General features: G+C 41.2%; 1 protein-coding gene across 10 annotated transcripts in view; it reads left to right on the plus strand.

Annotated features, from left to right (window-relative positions):
- LOC137291043 (receptor-type tyrosine-protein phosphatase mu-like) overlaps nt 1–24220 on the plus strand; it is a 190775-nt gene that overhangs the window by 89881 nt on the left and 76674 nt on the right. For 5 of the 10 annotated variants that reach the window (XM_067822302.1, XM_067822303.1, XM_067822306.1 and 2 more), the window contains 8 exons: nt 114–359; nt 2211–2348; nt 8140–8286; nt 9081–9371; nt 11966–12298; nt 13833–13924; nt 15500–15737; nt 18424–18647. In XM_067822302.1, the coding sequence (XP_067678403.1) occupies nt 114–359; nt 2211–2348; nt 8140–8286; nt 9081–9371; nt 11966–12298; nt 13833–13924; nt 15500–15737; nt 18424–18647 (1709 nt within the window). Of the gene's footprint in view, nt 1–113; nt 360–2210; nt 2349–8015; nt 8046–8139; nt 8287–9080; nt 9372–11965; nt 12299–13832; nt 13925–15499; nt 15738–18423; nt 18648–24220 lie in introns of all 10 variants that reach the window. The other 5 variants (XM_067822309.1, XM_067822311.1, XM_067822307.1 and 2 more) reach the window with 2 other exon arrangements.

Here is a 24220-nt window from a genome sequence, read left to right on the forward strand (position 1 = left end):
GTAACGTTTATGGATCATTAACACAAATTGTCATCCACAATTCTGCGATCGCCAGCCGATTCCAAAATGTCATCGTGGAACTGTTATTTTCATGTGTCCGTTGCTTTTCGCAGCCAACAATTGCTACTATAATGGACAGAAGAGAAACTACATGGGGACAAAGGCCGTGACCACCAACCTCTACACGTGCCAGAGATGGGACCAACAAGTGCCCCAGAAACACAGCTACACGCAGAGGGACTTCCCCGACAGGGTGTTCCCCAACAACTACTGCCGCACCACTGCCGACTCCTCCCAACCGTGGTGCTACACGACGGAGCCACGGGCGAGGTGGCAATACTGCAGCATCAACAACTGTAGTAAGTTCCCACCACCTTCTGCAATGTTAACAAGCTAATTATTACCACCAGTGCCTGGTGGGTACACCGAGGCTATGCTGGTCACGCATAACGTCCTAACCTGCTGTGTAAATAAGGGTAACATCAATCTTTGTTGTATGGTAACGGGGTCGGCGGGTTCGTACGTATGAGCGAACGTTGAGTATGAGGGAGGCTTAGGGTGGTGTTGTGGTTAAAGTGTTTCCTCATTACTCCGAAGGTCTGGGTTCGATTCCAAATTCTGGTGAAAGTTTCCATTTTAGTCCGCCACTGAAATCTAGATCTTTCATGACCTTTCTGTATTTTGCTATAGCTCACCTGAAAGCGCACCGAAGAACGTTACATTGACTCTGTCAAACTTTTGTGTATCACGATACCCAAACAAAATGGCTTAGATGCGTCTCAAGCGTTCATCCAGGGCTCTTTCTGAAACCAAACTTCGACATTCGTATCTACACGATCGCTATGTGTGGTTGGGCACAGATTTCATAGCGGGTTGTGTTAAAGCATTGCACTTACAATAGTCTTAACTAGTCTGTTATGCAGACCCTGAAACAAATATACCCGATGTAGTTTGACCCGGAAACAAATATACCCGATGTAGTTTGACCCGGAAACAAATATACCCAATGTAGTTTGACCCTGAAACAAATATACCCAATGTAGTTTGACCCTGAAACAAATATACCCAATGTAGTTTGACCCTGAAACAAAAATACCCAATGTAGTCCATGCAAATCTGGGATGTGGGGCAACCCTTGATTACCACTGTTTCAGGAAGAAAGTCCTTGGGCTCGTTATCATTGTACTACATTCTAATCTAAAAACTTTTTTTCTGTAAAGTCTGTTCAGAGACAAGGTGTTTGTCTGGGCCTTTACAATAACATCACTTTGTTGAATGGCCTGGCAGGCAACTGTTATTGTAGACTGGTCTTTGGCTGGACAGTTAACGCTTCATTATCTGGTTCAGACACTTGACACGTCATCGTATCTCAGCTACGTAGATCAGTGCTCATGATGTTGACCACTGGGTTATGTGATCCAGTCTCCCTTTTTTTACACACTGCCGCCATATAGCTGGAATATTGCTGAATGCGGCGTAAAACTAAGTTCACTAAGTTCACTTAATGGGTCAGACTCGATGCCTTGGTTCATAATATGTCATCGTATCCCAGTGGAGATATCGATCACTGTTTTTTTTGTTTTGGTCCTGACACAATCGTTCACAGATCGCCGAGACATAGCTGAAACATTATTATAGTGTTAGCAGCATTTAATATGAAACTAAGGTTGGAAAATCATCGCTTCACACATTGTGGGAATCAGACCCGAATTTTCATCATTCGAACGCTTTACCCACTATGCTACCCCAGCTCCCCCTATATAGACAAGGGCAAAACACTGCCATGTCGAAGCCGAGACTATCACCCACTGTTTATTGCAATCAGAACAATCGTCATCGCCCAGCAACACCTCGATATGTGTGATATCCTAGTTTGAACTAATCGGTAACCTCTCTGACAACCACTGGTTGTCTCCAGTCTCTGAACTGTCGGTACTCGCACTGTCAACCACTGGTTGCCTCAATCCAGCCTCAATACTGTCGGTACTCGCACTGTCAACCACTGGTTGCCTCAATCCAGCCTCTATACTGTCGGTACTCGCACTGTCAACCACTGGTTGCCTCAATCCAGCCTCTAAGCCCGCACAACATTGTATATAGTACCAAGCCACTGCAAAGGCGTTATAAGGTACACCATTCAGTGCAGCGGCGTTACAGAGTATTATATACTACTCAGTGCAGCGTTATATCAATTGCTTCCGCTCCTTCAGATTGCCCCCCTGCCCGATTTGGCATCAACTGCGGAAAGGAATGCCACTGTAAGGAGTACACCGAGAACTGCGATAGCATCCTGGGAATGTGCAAGAGCGGCTGCGCTGCTGGATGGACTGGTTACGACTGTCAAACACGTAAGTTAACTATACGCACTGCCTGCATCTTCATGCATAGGGATTTTTGAAACCGGACTCTGCATTACAATTATTTTTTCGCATGGGTTACAAGCAAAGGTTGATTCACACCTGAAGAAGATTCCTGTAGTTCTAAAATCGCAAAATCCTTTCAAATAAACCAATATGTTAAGTTTGTCTAATTGTTTTAAGTACATATAACTGTATTTCATAATTATATCAGTTATATATGAATATTGAGTTACCCGATGTTTTGGTTCTTAAAGGTGTGCGTGTGTTCTTCAGGGATTCTCCTATGATCATATCAGAGAATGCGTCGCTTATATCGCGTGGCGTTCACTGTTTGACAAAATGGAACTCGAGTATCATAATTGAGTTGCTTCCTGTAAACCTTAAAAACACTTGTCCTTGTTAAGTTTTCATGCACACATCTCATTCTAATACAACAACTTTTGAATCAATGTGAGCCTCGGTTCTCAACATCTGTAAAGAATTTACGAAAATCTTAACAGGATTACCAAAAACACCAGCTCCTTGGAGCAGTTAATTTAAACCCTCGGAGAGACATTGAAAATCGATTGATTTAGTTTGACTTAAATGTCAGAAAAATTAGTCGAAAAAGTGTCTTCTTTACGGGATATTCGCGGAACAATGATGAAAAAGGACAACAGCTTGACTCTAAATCATCGAAGATTACAGAAGTCTCCAGAAAATTTCAAGCAAAAAGTCGCAATTTGTAGCGTGTTTCCTAGAAATGATAGGAGAGATTTAAATCAAAGAACAAATAGCGGTACCACTTGTGCCACTGGTTCTAATTTGAACATCATTTGCAAAATTAAATCTGAATATTTTCAGAGGACAAAACGAATCGTTTACTTTGACCGCTGCAGGCGAGGAGACTCGACCGTTATATTGGGTAGTGCAATAAAACACTGGTTGATTACAAGGCGTCTTGACATGGTGCCACAGATAAGACTAAATTATGAGATGGTCCTTCTGATTGGAGCCTACTCATATTGTAGCATAGTATTAGCGACCAGGACGTGTGAGAACCGGCTACTTCATTCCAACTCACACCCGACGTAGGCTCGTAAAGATACAAATCACTCGTTGTAATGTTATTATTACCTCGATTCTCTCCTCTTCTATTGAGTCATAATTAGGATAATTCCCACGGCTGTTCAATGTGATTGAAAATGATCGTCTTTGATTAAATATAACCAGCGCTGGACAGAATCCTGGCTTACATAAATCTGGTTTCGGGAAATTCTGTGTTAATTTCTTCAAATGCCAGGCCATAGTAAAAATTTCCCTTCAAGACTAATACAATTTTCTTCGATTTTCGAGCCAATAGTTGACCTTTAATTATCAAAATTATTGTTTTTAATACAAGGGTACTCTCGATCATTAGTGAAGTCATTATTTAGTGAAAGCGCTCGATGTATTTATGAAAAATAATCAGCGATACAAAGCCATCGATCTCCTACAATCCAAAACCATTCCAAAACAGACCTTTAGCGAATACACAGTTCCACAGCACAGGTTTTTGAACAGCTACCACGTGGTAAAGACTGTATTGTGTCACTGTTTAGATTTACTGAACAAGAATAATTCTATTTACTCAGCCGTGATACCAAAAGTAAAATTGTCCTTTCACAAAGGCAACCTTTTCAGGATTTGAATTTACAGAAATTGAATCCTTCCAGTCCCGTCCGGCTATAATTGAACTGTCGAGACCTTGTGAAGGCTGATAAAGAGTAGTCAATCAGTTTAGTCTACGCAAGAGTGACACCAGTAATGAATCCTTCAAGAGACTTTCCTTACAGGATGCCTCCGCGAGTCACCGTCTCTGAGATAGTAAAGAAAGCAAGTTTCTGATTAAGCCATGTTCTCCCAATCACGATCTATCTCTACGGTCAGAGATACACACTATTAAGCGATGGACGCTAATGCCACCCGTAGGAAATTACTGCTTCTCTGGCAGTAGTAGCACCGAGGTGGCTTAGGAGCTCGTGATTGTCTTCTAGAACCATTTATGCTTTAATCTGTCTTTGAGAGTTGGTCAATAGCGAAGATCGTTCTTGAGGAGATAGGGTCCTGCCAGTCTATAAAGAGTATATAAACCGGTCGCAACTGTTCCTATGTGTTAAGGGGTTGTTATGGTGTAATCGCCTGTCGATAATTATATGTATATAGCTCTTTGAGGTCTTTGAATGTCGTGTAGGCATATGTAGTCACACCTTTATTTTTGGGCCAGTAACACTGTAATGCTGGCTGTAATGATTTTGTTGTGTTTATTCGCTACCGACTCACCTACTCTACCTTAAGTCTGTAATGCAACACTGCAGTTTTGCACACGGAAATGCATTATGATCAATGTTTGGATTATTTATACCTTAATCATTTCTTGTGCAAACTACTCTCTCTCTCTCTCTCTCTCTCTCTCTCTCTCTCTCTCTCTCTGTTTTCAACTGTTCTCATTCTCTCTGACTCTCTCTCTCTCTCTCTCTCTGTTTTCAACTGTTCTCATTCTCTCTGACTCTCTCTCTCTCTCTCTCTGTTTTCAACTGTTCTCATTCTCTCTGACTCTCTCTCTCTCTCTCTCTGTTTTCAACTGTTCTCATTCTCTCTGACTCTCTCTCTCTGTTTTCAACTGTTCTCATTCTCTCTGACTCTCTCTCTCTCTCTCTCTCTCTGTTTTCAACTGTTCTCATTCTCTCTGACTCTCTCTCTCTCTCTCTCTGTTTTCAACTGTTCTCATTCTCTCTGACTCTCTCTCTCTCTCTCTCTGTTTTCAACTGTTCTCATTCTCTCTGACTCTCTCTCTCTCTCTCTCTGTTTTCAACTGTTCTCATTCTCTCTGACTCTCTCTCTCTCTCTCTCTCTCTCTGTTTTCAACTGTTCTCATTCTCTCTGACTCTCTCTCTCTCTCTCTCTGTTTTCAACTGTTCTCATTCTCTCTGACTCTCTCTCTCTCTCTCTCTGTTTTCAACTGTTCTCATTCTCTCTGACTCTCTCTCTCTCTCTCTGTTTTCAACTGTTCTCATTCTCTCTGACTCTCTCTCTCTCTCTCTGTTTTCAACTGTTCTCATTCTCTCTGACTCTCTCTCTCTCTCTCTGTTTTCAACTGTTCTCATTCTCTCTGACTCTCTCTCTCTCTCTCTCTGTTTTCAACTGTTCTCATTCTCTCTGACTCTCTCTCTCTCTCTCTCTGTTTTCAACTGTTCTCATTCTCTCTGACTCTCTCTCTCTCTCTCTCTGTTTTCAACTGTTCTCATTCTCTCTGACTCTCTCTCTCTCTCTCTCTGTTTTCAACTGTTCTCATTCTCTCTGACTCTCTCTCTCTCTCTCTCTCTCTGTTTTCAACTGTTCTCATTCTCTCTGACTCTCTCTCTCTCTCTCTCTGTTTTCAACTGTTCTCATTCTCTCTGACTCTCTCTCTCTCTCTCTCTCTCTGTTTTCAACTGTTCTCATTCTCTCTGACTCTCTCTCTCTCTCTCTCTGTTTTCAACTGTTCTCATTCTCTCTGACTCTCTCTCTCTCTCTCTCTGTTTTCAACTGTTCTCATTCTCTCTGACTCTCTCTCTCTCTCTCGATGTTTCTCTCTGTTTAGTTGTTTTATCTGTATTGTTTTTTTATACACGTTTTTGCTATTTTGTTATGGTCGTTTACGTCATTTCTGTCTTTTTTCCGTTTTACAAACAAAAAGAAGCAAAAAACATCCAGCGATTATTATCACATCTAAAAGTGCTATATTCTGACAGGCCTGATACCGTTGTCAATTGATAGTCCGTATTCAATAATTGGATATAGACCCCTAGGGAGTACCAGTCTCAATATCCATATAACCCTGTTTATCTCGCTCATCATCGCAAGGGAAATATTGTTGATTCTATCGTCATAAACCATCAATTATAGTAGTTATCTCGTTTATGGTGATATTTTTCGGGAACGTTTTGGAAGTGTTCGTATCCTCATCCCATCTGACAAAGATGTCTACAGTAGATTATACACTTTCCGGCGCGTGTGATGAAATATATCGGTATTCAAATATAAATGCGCCGACACCTATGACCTTATGCCGTGCGTATTTTTCGAAAATCTTTGCACCCGTCTACTTCACAAACTTCGCATGATAACAAGCGTGGCGTCACGTTATAAACGCTGCGACCTCTACAGCTGGCACTCGGATATAATGGTTAGTTCAAAGCTTTTTATGATGGTCATTTAAAATCAGCCCTGATAGTTATTGAATCTTTTCTCAGGGTACCCTGTAGTAAAGCGCACACACGCCTACAGCAGTACATATACAGTAACTGTTACAATTGCATCCCGTAGAGTGACTTTAATGAGAGAGAGAGAGAGAGAGAGAATGACTTTACCCCGTTCACCTCCGCACCTTCGTGGGGGTGGCCTAGTTGTGAAGTCGTTCTCTCATCACGTGGAAGGCCGAGGCACGATTTCCCCGTGTGTGAAGGCCATTTTTAGTGTCCCCGCCTTGATATTGCTGGAATATGCAAAGGCGACGTAAAACTGCTCACTCCATCATACTTGGTGTGCATGATGAATACATTGAGTAAATACATGCGTGACTCAGCCGTTATCGTCCCCTGATGTGTATAAGGATCGGCTTTACCAGCGAACGCCGTCGGTTCATCGAACTATACAGCGCCACAGTCAAGTACGATCAAACAACTAATAGAAGAAAACATCCGAGAATCAATTCTCACGAACCACTTACTAAATAATCTTTAATTAAGAACTCACGGTTCTATGACTGTGTATGCATGATTACAGTGGCACACAAAAATGTCAATCACTAAGATGTGACATAGCTACTTTTGGTCTCTAGACCTCACTCGCTTGAACTGCGCAGGTGATTTGATGTGATTATCGGAGATCGATCTCCACCTGCAAGTATAAGGACTCTCTGATTGATTTCTTAGTGTGTGATACCCGTTTTTGATATGCACATACACAAGCTACATTAATGATGAACGCTCTGGACTGAGTTTTCAATAAGTTAAATAACAAAATGATTGATAGGTAAAGGTTTGGATTGCTGAATGAAGACCATTTAATAGATGCAGATTACCCCGTAGTGCATAGACTGATATCCTTGCTTTCTGAAACACCTGAATATACAAGAATATTCCAAGAATGATTCGCTTTACCTAGAATGGTCTTTATTCACAGAAACTATTCTATATTTAGCCATGAAATAAACATTAATTAAATGATTTTCACGTTTGATTTGCGTCTAAATGAAAGGGCTGAAAGAATGTCTGAATATCTACAAGATAATTATGTTTACAACTGTATATTATATTGTAGTTAATGTATTTCTTATTGGCTGCTGGGAGTTGACACATCCTCGATGGGTAACCATCTTGGAATTCAACGCCAGTACAACACATCGTTCCCGAAGATATGGTTCGGTGTTCATGCAGTCGACACCTAGTTTGTTTTCAAACAACCGAACTCTTTAGCAGGCTGTCGAAATGAATCTGAAATAGTGCTGAATGTACAAAACTGTTTTGGGGGTGAAACCTTTAAACATCAAAACATATTTGCTGCAATTTTCCGGGTTGGTTATTTTAAAACTTAAAATACATGTGGGCATGTTTAGTGTTTTACATCAGTAATGGTTGATAGTAATGATTATAGGGAGGCGAACTTGGTCCATGCCGGCAACGGGTATGACACTTTAGAGTTATTTCCCCTTGGCACAGCATGAACATGCATGCCTAGTTTGACGTGGCGTGTTGATTGACTGAGTTTGATATTTCAGCTACTCCTTGCCCCGCCAACAGGTATGGGTGGGCCTGCGCCAAGGAATGCCAGTGTAAAAATAAAAAGGACTGTGATCGCTTCACTGGACCTAAGTCCAGTTGCAAATGCAAGAAGGGATATTTTAACCCTCCGCTTTGCGAACCAGGTAATATCTGAACATGTTATTCTAATATTTCGTTGTTGTGGCTAAACATCGCCAGCTTATAGGTATTGTTTTGGGGTTTTTTCGCTTTTGTTCGGTTAGACATTTGGAATGTCATTTGATTTTACTAAACAAAATTCAACATTTTGTTAATTACTTTTTACAAAATTTCTGGATTTTTTTTCTTTAACATCTCTTTGACTTTTTAATCGTGAAAAATGTAAGATAAAAAGTTCCCATAAGTAATAGAAATATTAACGATTTAAGAACATTTCAGTAGAGAAATGTGTGACATGGTGATAACTCGTTTCAGCTTTCATACCTTGGAACTGGTATCTTGAAATTATTGTGGTGGAACTGCATGCGTTTGGTTTCTACTAGTGCACCTAATTGCACCATGCTTTGTTTATTGTAGACGCGTTTGTTTCAGCAATATGGCGGCTGCAGACATCTTCGACCATGTTTCGTTTTAAGTCACGGAATGTTGAATAACAATAACGCATGGTAGCTAGCACCCGCACACTAACACTTACACCTGACTCAGATCTGGCTTCACATGTTCGTGAATAAACAAAAACTGATTTGGGTTGCTGTTCCGTCAATGAAACCATATTGAAAAGATTCAGTTAAGAACAAACTTATTTGTGCTTCTAAGATATATCACTTTCATCCCTGGACTTTGATTATTTTCGAGCCAGATTTGAACCGTTTTGTGCATTTGGACAAAATTCTAACATTGTATTCGTTGAACCAAATTCACACAGTGTTTGACATCCAAAACCCAATTTAACTTCCAGTAACCGCACCCCGCATTGTCGCCTTCGAGAACAAGGTCGTGAATCCAGGGCAGCCCTCGGTCTTTAATTGCACCGTGGCTGCTTTCCCGACCCCCTTCGAGAGTGAAATTCAGCTGCGGGGCCCCTCTAGTAAGAGAATCACCCTCCTGGAGTCCAAGACTCTTGATCAGTACCTCTACACGAGGATCAACCTGTTCAAGGTCAATTACGTGATGACCGGTGAGCGCTATACGTGTTTTGTCCAAGCAACAGCGGGCTCTACTTCAATGACCATTGTGGCTGAAGTCTTCGGTAAGCTCCTTTTGGTTTCGTTTGGATAGATGGATTGGAATTAATATTGCTTTTAACGATCGAAGCTGACTTGTAGTATTCAGGTGGTCGTGACTGACCAGTATAGACGGAAACGGAACCTGATGACTCGAAATTTTGTTTGACTCGATGACCTTCACCTTGGAGGTGTGGAACTTCAATCACAGTTGTAGCCGGTTGTCACCGGGTCTTATTCTAACGAATGTATTCTGGAAAAAATATTTCTCCGAGACAGATTTATTACTCGTCATGATGGGAGGCTTCTCCTAAATCCCACTAATCAGAGTGACACATTTGATAATAGAAAACTACAAATCGTTCTTTGAAGTAATCTCGTAGATACCTGTTCCCATAGCAACGGGGCTTAGCAAGCGAATGACCGTTTTGGCTATTCTCTGAAATAATCCCACCTGATGGTCATTTATTAAGAGATTGGTGAAATATTTCTGGTACAAAGTCCCCGGCGTGTTGCCACAAAGCTGGGCTTTCCTTGATACTTGCCTTGCGTGGGACAGGCGATGTTTAACAGACGGCCGTCAGATCAAAGAACCTAGTTGTAGACTCTCTGAGAAACATTTGTCCAAGACGATCCTGTAATCCAGATATACCCCTAATCATATCGATTCCTGTGATATAGAATCAATAATGGTAATTGAGAAACACAAGACACTATGCTGTGGCTAGTTTGGTACAGTAGCATAGTCCTATTGATGTTTGTGTTGATGAAGATCTCAGTAGATTTGATTCTGGAAATGTCCATGATTGATTTTCAAAATAATGACACGAACAGAATAAATTTGATTAAAATTGAATACTTTTGCTCAGTGAAAATGCCTTAAGTGAGATAAGGAATAAAATCTCTTTTCGTGCCAGTTTCTAAATTTGAAGCGTAAACTTTCAGCGAAGTCTGATTAAATATCGGAAATGTGATATGGTTTTGTGTGATAAAGACACCATTTCCCTGGCGGATAATATTTACTGATGTCATAGGCGTCTAAACTTTACAGGCAGGTATTAGGAATAGTCCACAAGTTACTGTTGTAAGACAAAGGTTAACGATCCCGTCGAGTTTATACAAGGACATCAGGTGAGCGGTTTGGTTCTAAAATTATCAAGATGGCGTTAGTTTTATGCAATAATTGGCATCAGATATTTTTCTTGAAAAGATTAAGCAAAATCCTACAGCAGTATTCGGGAAAAAATATTTACAGAGCGCTCCGGGATTTATTGATCAATATCTAATTGAAAGATTTGTGTAAATATCACGTCTCCATTATTCGATATCTTGGAAAATATAAACAGGACGTATTGAGATCTGGATAATGAGAGGAAAGGTTATATATTTCTGAATATTCATTACGTCAAACTGTGCTGGGTTGAAAGGAAAGAAGACATTTGAAAACCGGAATGTAATAAATCCTCTTAGAGGTCCTAATTGATGTACACACATTGGCGGCAGTTGCCGAATTGATCCCGTGATCGTCATCTTCTCGTGTCCAGCACATCCTCATTGATCTTGACGAAATGAAGGTCGTGTGCAATTTTGTGTCAATTGATTTCTTTCATTAGTTGTCGATTTCTCTTTGACGGTGTTAATTGATAAAAGATCATTTCAAACGAGACTGACCTTTGCGACTTGGTGTCAGAGAACATGCATGTGTCTTCACTATCAACATCGAGATAAATGTCATGGTTTTGTCCGGTTTTTGTCAACAACATATTCCGGGTTGCTTAAAAACGAAGACTGGTTGTATATAGCGAAACGGGGCATTGTCAGGTTATAAAAACATCATTGGTTTGCCCGGCTTCTGTAAACAATAAACATGTAGTGGTTACAAAAACCTGACTGGTGTTACAGCGCGGAACGAGTTCTCGTCAGATTGTAAGATTCTCAGGCGACATATAAGTCTTCGTGTGTTAAGCTTGTAATGGGCATTCCATGTAGCCCGTTCAGGCTGGGAATGTTTTTGTATTGAAATCGACGGTTTATGGGTTAGAAAAACCTCCTCAGCACACTGTCTGAGCCGCGATGGGGTGCAGACACACGGCTCGACCTTTCAGTCAATATGTCCTCATAGATTAATTAGCTGTTGAGTGTCGGCTCCCTCTACGGTGCTTCCGAACACGTGTTGAGAAAATGGCGAATTTATATCAGCCTCCGTTCCGGGAGTAAATTATTCCGAACGTTTTATGGCTTGGTCGAAAATATAATATCCATTTTCAGACTTTTTTGGCATGAAAATGAAATTCTCATTGTTGTTCAAAAGATTCTTCGAAAGGAACGGTACATCGACCATCGATATACTTTAGTGATCTGTGGTATATATGTTGTTGACGACGACGTAAGACACCGTTCCCTAATTTGCGTATACTGAATATTCATTATTGTGTGTAGCTTTCATTTGATATGCAAAAGAAATGCAGGGTCATGTAGACAGCTGGCTTTTGTTGAGTCATAGTCATACCCGTTACTTTCAAGATTCTAGAAACGCATCTAACCCGTGTCACCTTGGGTTTAAGTTATACGCTACGGGAAACTTTTAAAGGTAATTTCTTATAAATGCATGGTTTGCCAGAACCTCCACGCCTGAGTCGAGCTCCGCAGGTGAGGGATGGGTCAGTGTCGGCCACCAATATCACTATCCAGTGGCATAAATGGAACGACAAGACGGGAGACACGGGAGACGGGCCTATCTTGTGGTACAGCATCAATGTCAAGGCCAAAGGGGAGAAGATGTACCGTATGACCGGACTGGTCTACCATACATTCTGTGAGAAGATGTGTGCCTTCACAATCACAGAACTCATCCCCAACACCAAGTACGCCATCTACGTAGTGACGAGGAACAAAGAGGAGGGCGGGGAAGGACCCCCCGGTCCGATAATACACGTCACAACAAAATGTGCAGGTGGGTGCGGTCGTATCATTATTTCGGTAGCATTAACAGACGATCTAAGTCACAGAATCGTACACAGACTGATTATTGTTTTACGCCGCTATTAGCAATATGTTGCATCAGTATCGCGACGGTGGAACCAGAAATGGGGTACACAGACTAAAGCTAAGTCTCTGAATATATACTGCACAGCAAAAGAAACGCGACTTGTTGTCAAGTGTTTGAATAGAAGACGTAATCATGAACGCTTACTTTACGACATTTCATTTTTTCGAAACGCGTTTCTTTTGCTCTTCAGTATATACGTTTGATGTAAATTCAGTTTCAATCGAAAAACAGCCCTTGTGCATGAGAAGGAAGATTCAGGCCTGAACGTGGGGAAAGTCTCGATCTCATTCATTGCAGGCTTTCGCATCGTAGCAAGGGCTGGGAGGAAGAGAACTTAATGTGGTTCAGGAGCTCTGTGACTAAATCGTATAGTTCGCTCGACTGTAGCGAAGATGGTGTGGGAAATATAAAAATGTTATTACCGGCGGGATATTGTATAGGTCTGTCAAATGACAATAAAGCCGTGTAGTCAGGTGAAAGATCGATATAACATGATGTGGTGATTATCCGAACCATGTTGTGTGCAGAGGACAAAACCGGAAAGAATTATAGTACTTCGAAACATCCGGAGTTCGTCATAACAACGGGTACAAAGAAACATGTACAAAGATAATTTAATGTCGACTGTGGGAAATACAACTGATTCTGTGGTCAGAAAATGTTGAAATGTCTCTATTCCGTATTACTTGATTTGAAAAGGAAAAGGTTTTTATTTCATGGCTCTGTCTGAATTTTCAAAACCTCTCATTAATTTCAAACTGGACAAGGGTGAAATAGGTACATCAGTTTCCGTGCTGTTCTTTTCCCTGCTTTCAACGTCATCCCTTCAAATTGTACTAGTCCTTAATGTCAGTTCAGTAGATTCTTGGTAGTCTTTTAATATGCCGCAAGGGGCTGGGGCGGGTCAGAGGCGTGCCGGTAATATGTGATCTGTGTTCGAATCCTGGGCCATGCTTATAGTGTGTCATGGTCCATCAACGCCACTGTATTGGTTGTGGTTTTTGCCAAAGTGATAAGCACTCAGCGACCATGTGTTCATATTCTCCAATCTTCCTACACCGTGATGTGACGTCTAATTAAGTACATGTAATTTCCAGTGCTCATTACCCATGAAGATTCGTGCTAGAATTGGTCTTCAGCAGCCATGCCTGTGGTAAGAGGCGACTAACAGGGTCTTGATTGACACATGCCATCCTATACCAACAGCGTAGATCGATGTTCATGATGTTGATCATTTGATTGCCTAGTCGATTATTTACAGACTGCGCCCCATATATCTGGAATATTGCTGAGTGCAGGATAAAACAGCCGGCCAGCCCACAACCAGTCCAATGGTAATTAAGAGGGATGCCATCAAGTTACTATGTCTGAAGTATATATAGATACTGTCAATTTTGATGATGATAATTGTGACATTGATGTACCCTCGACTTTCCAGCGCCCCGCCTTGGGCCAACGTTGCAGGAAGTCAAGACGTTAGTACAGGTGAACGACACAGTTCCTAAGACCGTCATCACAGTCAAATGGATTGTAAGTATACAAAAATCTATATGAATATACATCACCTCAGTAACGAGGAATTGATATTTCATCAACGATGTAGAGATTTGATGTCTTGTCAATTAGGAGCTGGCTTGGGGGGAGGGTCGTCAATATGAAACATAGTCTTGGGTGGGTCTTGTAAATCATTGATTTTTTTTCTTGGTGAACATACATATAGATCTTGAGGAAGGGAGAATTGGCAGGGCTATGACAAGGAGTAATGTTACATTTATATATACTTGTCAGCTTCATAATGAATTAAGCTCAGACAACTTGTGTTTTTTTATGTTTTGAAATACCCTGAACAATTTGTGTATTTCTGTCGAATGTGGAGCATACAATCCAGTGATTGCGAATATCGATGCGAGTCTGACCACCCTACCCTGTCAGTCGCCACTTACGACAAGCATGGGTTGCTGAAGATAACTCTAACCCGGTTCTTCACGGGTGAACACCCCGGAAGGCTACAGGGAAGCCAAGTGGTTAAGGTGCGGGTTCGTCAAACGATCCCCCTGATGGATACTTAATGTTCATGTGGCTGGAATATTGCCATAAGACACCTAGAATAAAATCACTAGTCCATCGCCATCACTAGTCCATCGCCATCACTAGTCCATCGCCATCACTATTCCATACCGGAACCTGCAAAATACTTCTACAGTACATTTACTCGCAGTGCATCGTTTTGCTGCAATCAGCCGTATCCTTTTTCACTTGAAGAAGTGATTCAACTGAAATAATTATAGAAAAATAATGAAAGTGATGTATACGTTGCCCTGTGGCTACAGCCGCGTCCTGCTGTTGAAGACAGTAACGATTTCATCACATTAACTAATTGCCGTGTTTAGATTTGATAAACGTTGTCTCCCAGCATGCACCATTGATCTGCAGGTGGCGCTCAGAGCCTTCACACAGTACCAGATGGGTTCCATTCCAGTTCCATTCTCTCAGATTGGCAATGATTTAATTTCGTTGTTTGACTGACGGTGAGCTTGGTAGTATCAATAATAAATTCATTAAGGGGAGCATTTCAGTTACAACTCAATAAATTACTCACCGTTTCAGCTAACAAAGGGAGGTAATTTTTGCGTCAACAAAGTTAACAGCCACTATCAGAAATGCAAAATGTTTGCGTTAATGCTTCTTTACATGGCTTTGAATTTTCGTGAAATCTTTTTTTTTTATGTTACTAGCTTTTTGTCAATGAATGGCCTGGTTTGGGGGAAAATCATTTTTCATCAGCGTGCTTCACGCAAATGGTTTGCCACAAATGAAAAAAAAATAGTTTTTTGAGTGTTAAAACCTAAATGTACTCTTGGGTCTCACAGCAGGGCAGCTTACGACATGGTGCTAAAATGAGCAGTCCTCGTGGGTATATTTAGAGTGAAGAAAGAACCATACAATAGCAGCAGTCAGTCTGTCACCTTTCACCTTCAGCATGACTAACATAGAAAAGTGTTCAAATAATAATATGGTGCTTCCACGACCGTGTCGAACACGGAAAGACAATTGTCCTAATTATTAAAAAGGCGCTTTGTTTATAATATCTTTTATACGACACAGGACCCACTCCCGGAGGACCTCAATTGTGATTTTGTGAAGGAGTACAAAGTACGTGTCACAAGCCCTCAGGGGGACGGGACGACCAAGACGTGGACAACCCCTGGGGGTGACGGGAGAATGATGGTTATCCGGGATCTTCGTCCATTCACTCAGTACTGTATTCAAGTCCGTTATGTTACCAACAAAGGGTTTCTAAGTCCGGATTCGGAAAGACAATGCCTGACAACACCCGAGACATGTAAGTGCGCCAGCCAGCTGTGGATCTTAACATGTGGGCCTCACGCATGAAATATTCAAAACAGTGATTGTGCTGGATGGGTTGTTTGGGTAGGATTAGAAGCCTTGAATTTGTATTTACATTGCCCATAGTGAGTCCGAGGTGTTTTATTTATGAGTCATTTACGGCGAAATCAAACGCAAACATGATGATGATGATAATGATATTTTCGTAATACGCATTCATTTTTGTCCCAACCATGAATTGTATTAGAATCAAGATTGATGTTACTGATCTCAAGGAAACATTTTGCGTTGATTTACCTCACACGTCATCCTTTCCAAAAGCAAAGTCTTCCAAACCAGTGTCGATTACCTTTTTTCAGTATGTACGGTAACAAATATAATTTGTGTCCTTATCACTTATTAAATGGAAAACTGTGATGTCGAAAATGGTTTCTGTGAAGTTGATCGTTAGCTAACAATGCCAATTTAGGATCATTATTATATAATTGATGACAAAGTTTCACGACGAACCATTAATGTTATAGGCGTGTCGCCATTACGTCAAATTAGAAGCACATAAAATGATGAAATGATGAATATCAGTCACACCTTCTATTTTGCTCTTTGAATCGATTTTGTGAAACTACTTTGTTTTTCATAGCAGATATTGGCGTTAATGATCTCCATAGACTATTCAGTGTAACTAAATTGCTTGTACGCACTGTAGTATATGAACTGGAATAACGGATACACCTGTAACAGGAATTGATAATTATTCTAGAAGTGTTTCCCACTTAACTGCTTCTTATTGATTTCTCTTGCACCGACGTTACCCCAGGAGACAAAAAATCTCATTGAACTTTTCAAAAATCATATTTTCATCATTGCGTTTTGTGTCCGAACTGGTTCACACGGCTGACTGGAACCAGTGTTAATATCAGATGGTTCAGTCACGAACTCTGTTTTCGATTTTAAAAATTGAAATTAATCAAAGTTCACACATGAAACAAATGTTTATCTTAAAGATGTGCCTTGTCGAGTCACCGGTCACGTGGTACCAGCCACGCGGTGTGTCTTCAAAGGATCACACCTGATGTGCAGTAGTAATCCCACCTTGTCAATGTCAATACCTCCAGCCTTTCATTATGGACGTGTGCTGCGTGTATGCACTGAAAGCCTTGTCAATTTCGTCTCGTGGCAGGTAGATTACACACGTGCGACTGCATGGCGGTATTTCGTACGCATCGATAGTCAAACTCAGAACAAAAGCTGTTTTTTGTCAAGGGTTTGAACTTAGCTTTGTTTGGTGTGCGAATTATGAAAAGATTCATCAGAATCGTTTATGATGCCTACGCAGCGAGCCATGCTTTTATTTAAGGTTTTATGATCTGTGCGTAGTAGCGTGTGACAGAGCCAGAGCTTTGGAAGAGTCCCCAGGAAATGTAATTTTTCTCTCGCTATGATCTACGAAGGCCATTACCTTTTACTAATTGTCACAAGATTGTATCACAATATCCCTCGACATCGATTTGATAAATACATGGAAATTATTTATATTTATTATTCCGTCGAGACGTATTTTACACTACTGGCAAGTATTTTTTTTCATCACGCTGTTGTTTTATTCAAGCCCTCCCATATGTAGACCTATCAAATTGATGAATAACAAGTGTTAACAGTGGGAGTGTGTTATTACCACGTATTATGGGGTAAATGAATCGACGTAAATGCTAATGTGTCATCAGTCTAACGGAATGTACAATACGTGTCAAGTTACACTTACCGCGCCGCGAATCTGTCGAAATAGGCACGTGTAGGCCTAGCCACAAAGATGCTACTGGGTCAAAATCTGAACCGTGTGACCAGTGCCGGGTTATTTCGATAATCTGAACAATTAATTTTCGTTTCTTTGGGAAAACCACATACTTTCTTTCGATTATTACCTAAGGGTGTTTCAAGGGTTTCGAGTTATTCGTCAAAGGCGTTACAGTTTTCTGTACGGAGTTGTGTCCCTTGCGCATGCCAGAAACCTGTTTTCATGTGTTTGAATCCCCATGATTTATATTTCACAATGACCATCTTCGAGTGTTTCACCGAAGAGGTAAAGGCCCGAGGCCTGTGTCACATCGAGTGTCCGTGCCATACAGAGTTAGCCCGTCGTGATGTAACGAGTATATTACATTACTGTTCAAAGCCGCGTAAAATGCCTCACTGTTTCATTAATTCTTTCGCCTAATTATTTAAGTAATTTTTAAGCTGCTTTTAGCAATATTCCAGCAATATAACAGCAGGGGACACCAAAAATTGCCTTCACACATGTCCATGTTGAGAATCGAACCGGGGTGAGGGGCGTGGCGAGCGAACGCCTTAACGACTAGGCTACCCAGCCCCCCGCACCTCGGCTAATTAGCGGCTGAAGGATTGCGGCGTCTTTAAGTTATCCTTTTTGCCATGCTGCATGAGTGGGGTAGCCTAGTGGTTAAAGCGTTCGCTCATCACGCCGAATACTTCGGTTCGAATCCCCACATGGGTATGGTGAGTGAAGCCTCCCACTGATATAACTGGAATGTTTCTAACACATAAGACGTAATAGCATACACGCTCACTCATTCAAACACTCGCAATCAAGCTGACATTACAGAACTTACGTTCAAAGAGGCACAGAACCAAACCTACTACATAAATTAACTCTTTTTTTTCAGTGCCTGGACCACCAACCCACCTGTCAGTACGAAAGCGAGACATTCGAAGTATAACTTTGTCGTGGAACCGGCCCAAACCGGCTAACGGCAACGTAACGTCTTACAGGATCATGTACTGGGAGGCGGGTTCGGCTAACGCTAACGGCATTGAGCACTTCTCAGCCACCCAGTTCGTTGAGTTTGTTCTGACGGGGCTCAAACCTTTCACCGAATACCAAGTGCAGGTAACTAGTTCTGTTTTGTTCTTGGTGACACTAAACGTTATTTCGCTTTTGTTTTGTTTGCAGAGTTCTGGTACTTTTAGGGGTTGAGTCCTATCCGGATTCGATCCAGCGCCGTCAGAATCGCAGTGGCTGGCCGGTCTAGGCGGCTGACTTTGTGTGCTGGCGGTCAGGTGCTTGACTCTGAGGGTGCGGGTTCGAATCCCGGATGGGACGCAACCCCCAAAAGTACTAGAATTTGTAATTTACTAAGAAAGTGAAATCCCAAATATGACATATGTCGTTTATGTTTTGTTTGTTTGGAGTTTTTTTGTCGTTGGTGTCCTTTTTTGTGTGATGTTATTCGCTGTACTTATTTTTGTTTTGCATGTATTGAACTCACGCACACGTATGTAGGAGAATTAAAATCAAAGTAATGTTAATTTTTTTTCTCATAATTACCTGATAGCAAGGGTGACTTCGGCTTCTAAAGCCACATTGATCGCTTTGCAGAGTTGCGTCCCTTTGTCATGCAGGGAACGAATGATTTTGAGCTCGGTTTTCAAATTCGACTTGAGGATTGAAACAATTTGTTCACCCCGAAGTGTCTGAGCAGAGTGGCCATGTTTAACTACGGTGTTGTACAGGTGGCTAGCCACAGAAAAATTTTAGGGGCACTAGAAAAGGCAGTGTCACGCATGCACGTCTTCAAATGCAGCAATCGTGGCCGCAACTTTTAACTCCATTCTACCCAAATCACATCGGCAAATATATAACAGATTGACGGGGTCCAAATTATCGAGGGTCCGCTGTCTTGGACAAACGTGCACGTAAACACACAACGTTACTGGAGTTTTGCGACGTTATTACTGTCTGTCCAATAACATCTGTCTGCGAACAAGATGTGATAATGTACAATCAATACAAAAACAATGTTGTTTATCAGTTACCTAGCAACAACGGTATGACCATGAAATGATGTCCTAACTTTAATAATACTACTGCAATTAACGATCTGTCTACACGAAATATTTACATTTCAAACAGACAGACACCGCAGAAGGCGATGAGATGAGACAACCCAGCAATAGACATAACAGTTAATTTACCATCATACAACGAAGTACACATTAACATCAATACAATACGATGTTGATTACAAGCTTTTAGCATGATGTTATCCTTCCGGATGCCAAGTCAATTAACATCAGTGGATAGATATGAGAGCTATCTCTGCATCAGGACCCACAAAGTTGTCTGAGTGTCTCTGGCGCGTCTACAGACCTTCGAACGAAGCGGGGAGGATCAAGATGAATTCTTGCATCACAGAACACTGATAACATCTGAGAGAATAATCAGATTTCAACGGTATTAGTTTAGTTTCTTTGCCCACTGCTGATCGTGCTTACATCCAGAGGAAATCTGCATGTTTGAAATGACTTGGTTAGTTGGTTGTTGTTTAACGCCGCACTCAGCAATATTCCAGTTATATGGCAGCGGTTTGTGAACAGTCGAGTCTGGACCAGACAGTCCAGTGATCAAACTCCGCTGGGATACGATGACATACTACGAACCAAGGCATTGAGCCTGACCCATTAAGTAAGTGAACTTAGTTTTAACCGCACTCAGCAATATTCCAGCTATATGGCGGCAGTGTATAAAAAAGAGACAGAAAACCCAGGGGTCAACATCATGAGCACCAATCTACGTAGCTGAGATGTCAACCAAGTCAATAACCATGGGTTTCTGAAGACTAATTCTAACCCCGACCTTCACCGGTGGAAATGACTTGTGGATGAAAAGACTTGTGCGAGTGAGTGAGTAGGTCTTTTGCCGCTTTTAGCAATATTCCGGCAACATCGCAGGAGACACCATAAATGGACTTCATTTATTGTACCTACGTGGGGAATCAAACCCCTTGTATGCAGCATGAGGAACAGACACTTTAACCAAAAGGCGGCCCCACTTCTTGTCTCGAGAAGTGAGCAAGTGTGTTTTTGCGCCGTTTGAACAATGTGTAAGTTGGTACAGACAAATCTTCACGACCAGACAGGACCCACAATCAGCGGATTATGCTCGGGGACGCGAAGACGAAATGCTTTTATGATCGCAGACTGTGTGACAATGCTATCATACAAGGATCCACGTGATGTGTTTATTAACACATTTGAAAGAGGGAAATGTTAACGTTTAGAGTTTATGAAAGAAACCGTCCGAGATTGACTTCCCCTTTGTAACTGACGTATGGACGATGAATATCATTTACTTTGATATCTGATGGCTATACCACATGTGAAAGTGCGTGGACATTTTTGACAAAAACAGAAAAATGTTTACAATATCGGTCTCAAAGTTATTAATCTGAACATAGGTGTTGTTTGTAATAATTCCTTTGAAAGATGATTATTATGCACAATATGGAAACATAGTGTGTGTGTGCGTGTGAATACGTGTTTTCATATTTCTTTTCGTATTTGCGTCTGTCTGTTTTTGTATGTTTTTTGTATGTTTGTATATGCGTACACGATCTCTGTGTATGTACCAGAGGTCAGTAGAATCTCTGACTTGATTTCCTGTGACTTCAGAAAGGCCTTTGTAGCTCCAATTGTTCCTTTGTCCGTAGTTCGAGAATACCTTAGGCTAGTTACCAATCATTTAACCATAGGAGTTGTACCTGAACGTAAACGTCAAATCGACTTAAATGAGTTCGACGTAAGAAAGTTCCCCTCAGATTAATAGAGGATTAATCCAAGGGGAATGCGTGGCCGTATATAACCAAGACTGGTTTGACCCCTAATCTTTAAGTCGTTAATCCTTTGAAATATTTAAATTCCGCATCTCATGCAACCATCGATGATCAAAGTCTGCATCAAGCCGAACACAATCTTCAAAGGAAAAGATGCGTCTTCACGATTCATAATGCTTAATCTTGTAAAATTTAATTATTTTCAATGGAGTTAGATTCCCAGTAAAATGGCATAACTCTTGTCTAACGCCTGTTGCAGTGAACGCCTATATTAATCAGTCTATATAAAAATCCTATTAGCAACGTGATTAAGGTGAAATGCACCTCCCCAATTCGATGCACGTGTCGGACAGAAGGGTGAGTCACTGCCTGGTTCGTTTTGGCTCTGTTGGGCAGACCTTGGTGCCATTAGCCTGAATGGATTCAATAAACTTTACTAAAATCGATCAGCAGAAACTCAGTCTAGAGGCTCAGTTAAATACAACAAGTAAACGCACCCCCAGGCGTTGCAATTATTTTGTAATACATCTGATTTCCCGTACAGTTGATTGCGCATCGCCATGCAAACCCCAATCTGAGTCACTTGCGGTCATTTTTCAATCTAGGCCCCAGTTGCTTTTCTTAGCACATGCTGTTGTCCGTCTTGATGTTGTTGACTTATTTCATACGTTTTGTTTATTTTCAATTTCGATCCCATTGACAGTGTGATTTTGCTTAATGCTCTTTTTGAATGTTTTTCTTTAAAATTCTTATCCAATACGATCGTGCAAATGTATAATATATTTAGGAATACTTCTCAAGGAAAAACTTCGATCAAACACTTCCAAGGAGACTTTTAAACGTTTTTATCAACGCACCATTTTGAAGATTTTTCTCCGATATGTGGTTCTAACATTCATACATATAAGAAGTTGTTTATTCCGAATTTGTATAGAATTACTCTCATTTACATCTGACTGTATGGATTCCTGCAATAAAGGTACAAATTCTGTTTTGGGGTAAGGGGTATTTCATGAAACAGGCGGACATCAGATAGATCACTTTCATCAGAACGTCTCCACTTTTGATCACATATTGGACTGGCATAGCTTTCTCTTAAATTGAATATTTTTTAAAACCCCTCTTTTCCACGCCACATTATAACAATCAAAATAATACTTTTTCCAACAAAATGTATCATCATATGATCGCATCTCTTAAGCATATACTTTCACTTCTGTTTGATGAAATTGAATACATATTTTGAGGATATAATTTTAGCCTAAATACATCTTGCTCCGATCCATATCTAAAGAAACGAAGCATTTTTCTGTCATCGAACATGTTCAACTCTTAGCCAGATCGTTAGTGGACAAGCTTTCCCTTTGATGTAGGACACACAGGATATAATTATGTCCCCGGGTGTAGCATGCTGATGCCTGTACAGCCCAATAACAGGGAAATGGGGAGATAGGTACTAATTGTCTTCTTCCTATGCCTCCTGACGCTGATTCAGTTGTATTTACACCACCGTACGGCATATGGGTGATTCTGGAGGGCTTCAGCGGAGGTGATGATGTATCTTAAGTGATACCAGTGACTTGTGATTGAATTAATGACACAAGACCATTCTTTGGTGAAAGATGAAAGTTGTATTATTTTGCAGTAAGATATTCCTTCTTGTTTTAAATGCATGTCTCTTTTGGATGTGGATGTGTGCGCACTCTGGAATATTATTAAATGGCGGGTTTATACTTTTGCATTCGGAACAACCCGGTAATGTTCTTTTACGAGATAAAGAAGTCACTTTTCTAAATGCTGATTAAAATGTTCTCCTGACGCTATCCCCAGTGGATTACCACGCATAATGACGGAGTGAGCTACACGGTTTCATCAAAATTTGACATCTGTGTGTGGTAATTCATTTTGTAACAAACTTCCTATCATTTTATATTGAAACTACTCATCAAAAGAAACGCATAGGTAGTATATTTCCATGTTTCTTGTGAATTTGAATCATTGGTGTCTGTGTAATCAGTATATCTATGGTGAGTTCTACTGCAAACATTTCCGAGTTTGAATCCATTGTAATTGAGGACAACTCGCCAAAACGCTCCAAATTCTGTTTTCCTCAATAAATGCTGTAAATTGTGAACGGGAAGACATTCATGCGTTTCCTCTTGCACGCACATACCATGCACCATTTCCAGTAAAAGTCGGGGGGGGGGGTGTGGCAATGCTGTTGCAACAGTTGAGAATCTTAAATTTGGTGTTAAAGTTATGCCTAGGCTTACTGAGGCTCAGCGTAACATTGCGATTGGTCATTTGGACGCTAGGGAGACTCAGTCTGCGATTGCAAGGCATCCGAATGTATCAGAGAGTACCATAGCAAGACTTTGGCATCGCTACCAGCAGCAAGGGTCAACATGTGATCGCCCCAGGTCAGGTCGACCCCGTGTGACCACGCCTGCTCAAGACAGGTTTATTCGGCTTCGACATTTGCGGAACAGCTGGTTTACCACAGCATCTTCCACAACATCGGTAGTGCCAGGACTCAGAACAGTTTCTGATCAGACTGTGAGGAATCGCTTTCGTGAGGCTGGTATTTGTTCCAGAAGACCTTTGCGAGGACCTGTCCTTACACGTCAACACCGGCAACAACGCAGACAGTGGTGTCGCCAACATCTCCCATGGCCATTGCAAATGTGGAGAACTGTTATCTTCAGTGATGAGTCACGTTACATGCTGCGACGTCCCGACGGAAGAGCACGTGTATATCGACGTCATAACGAACGCTACACTGCAAATTGTGTGCAGGAAATGGACAGATTTAGTTGTGAAAGTGTCATGGTTTGGGCTGACATCTCATACA

Source organism: Haliotis asinina, chromosome 7 (assembly GCF_037392515.1).
Source record: "Haliotis asinina isolate JCU_RB_2024 chromosome 7, JCU_Hal_asi_v2, whole genome shotgun sequence".
NCBI lineage: Eukaryota > Metazoa > Mollusca > Gastropoda > Lepetellida > Haliotidae > Haliotis > Haliotis asinina.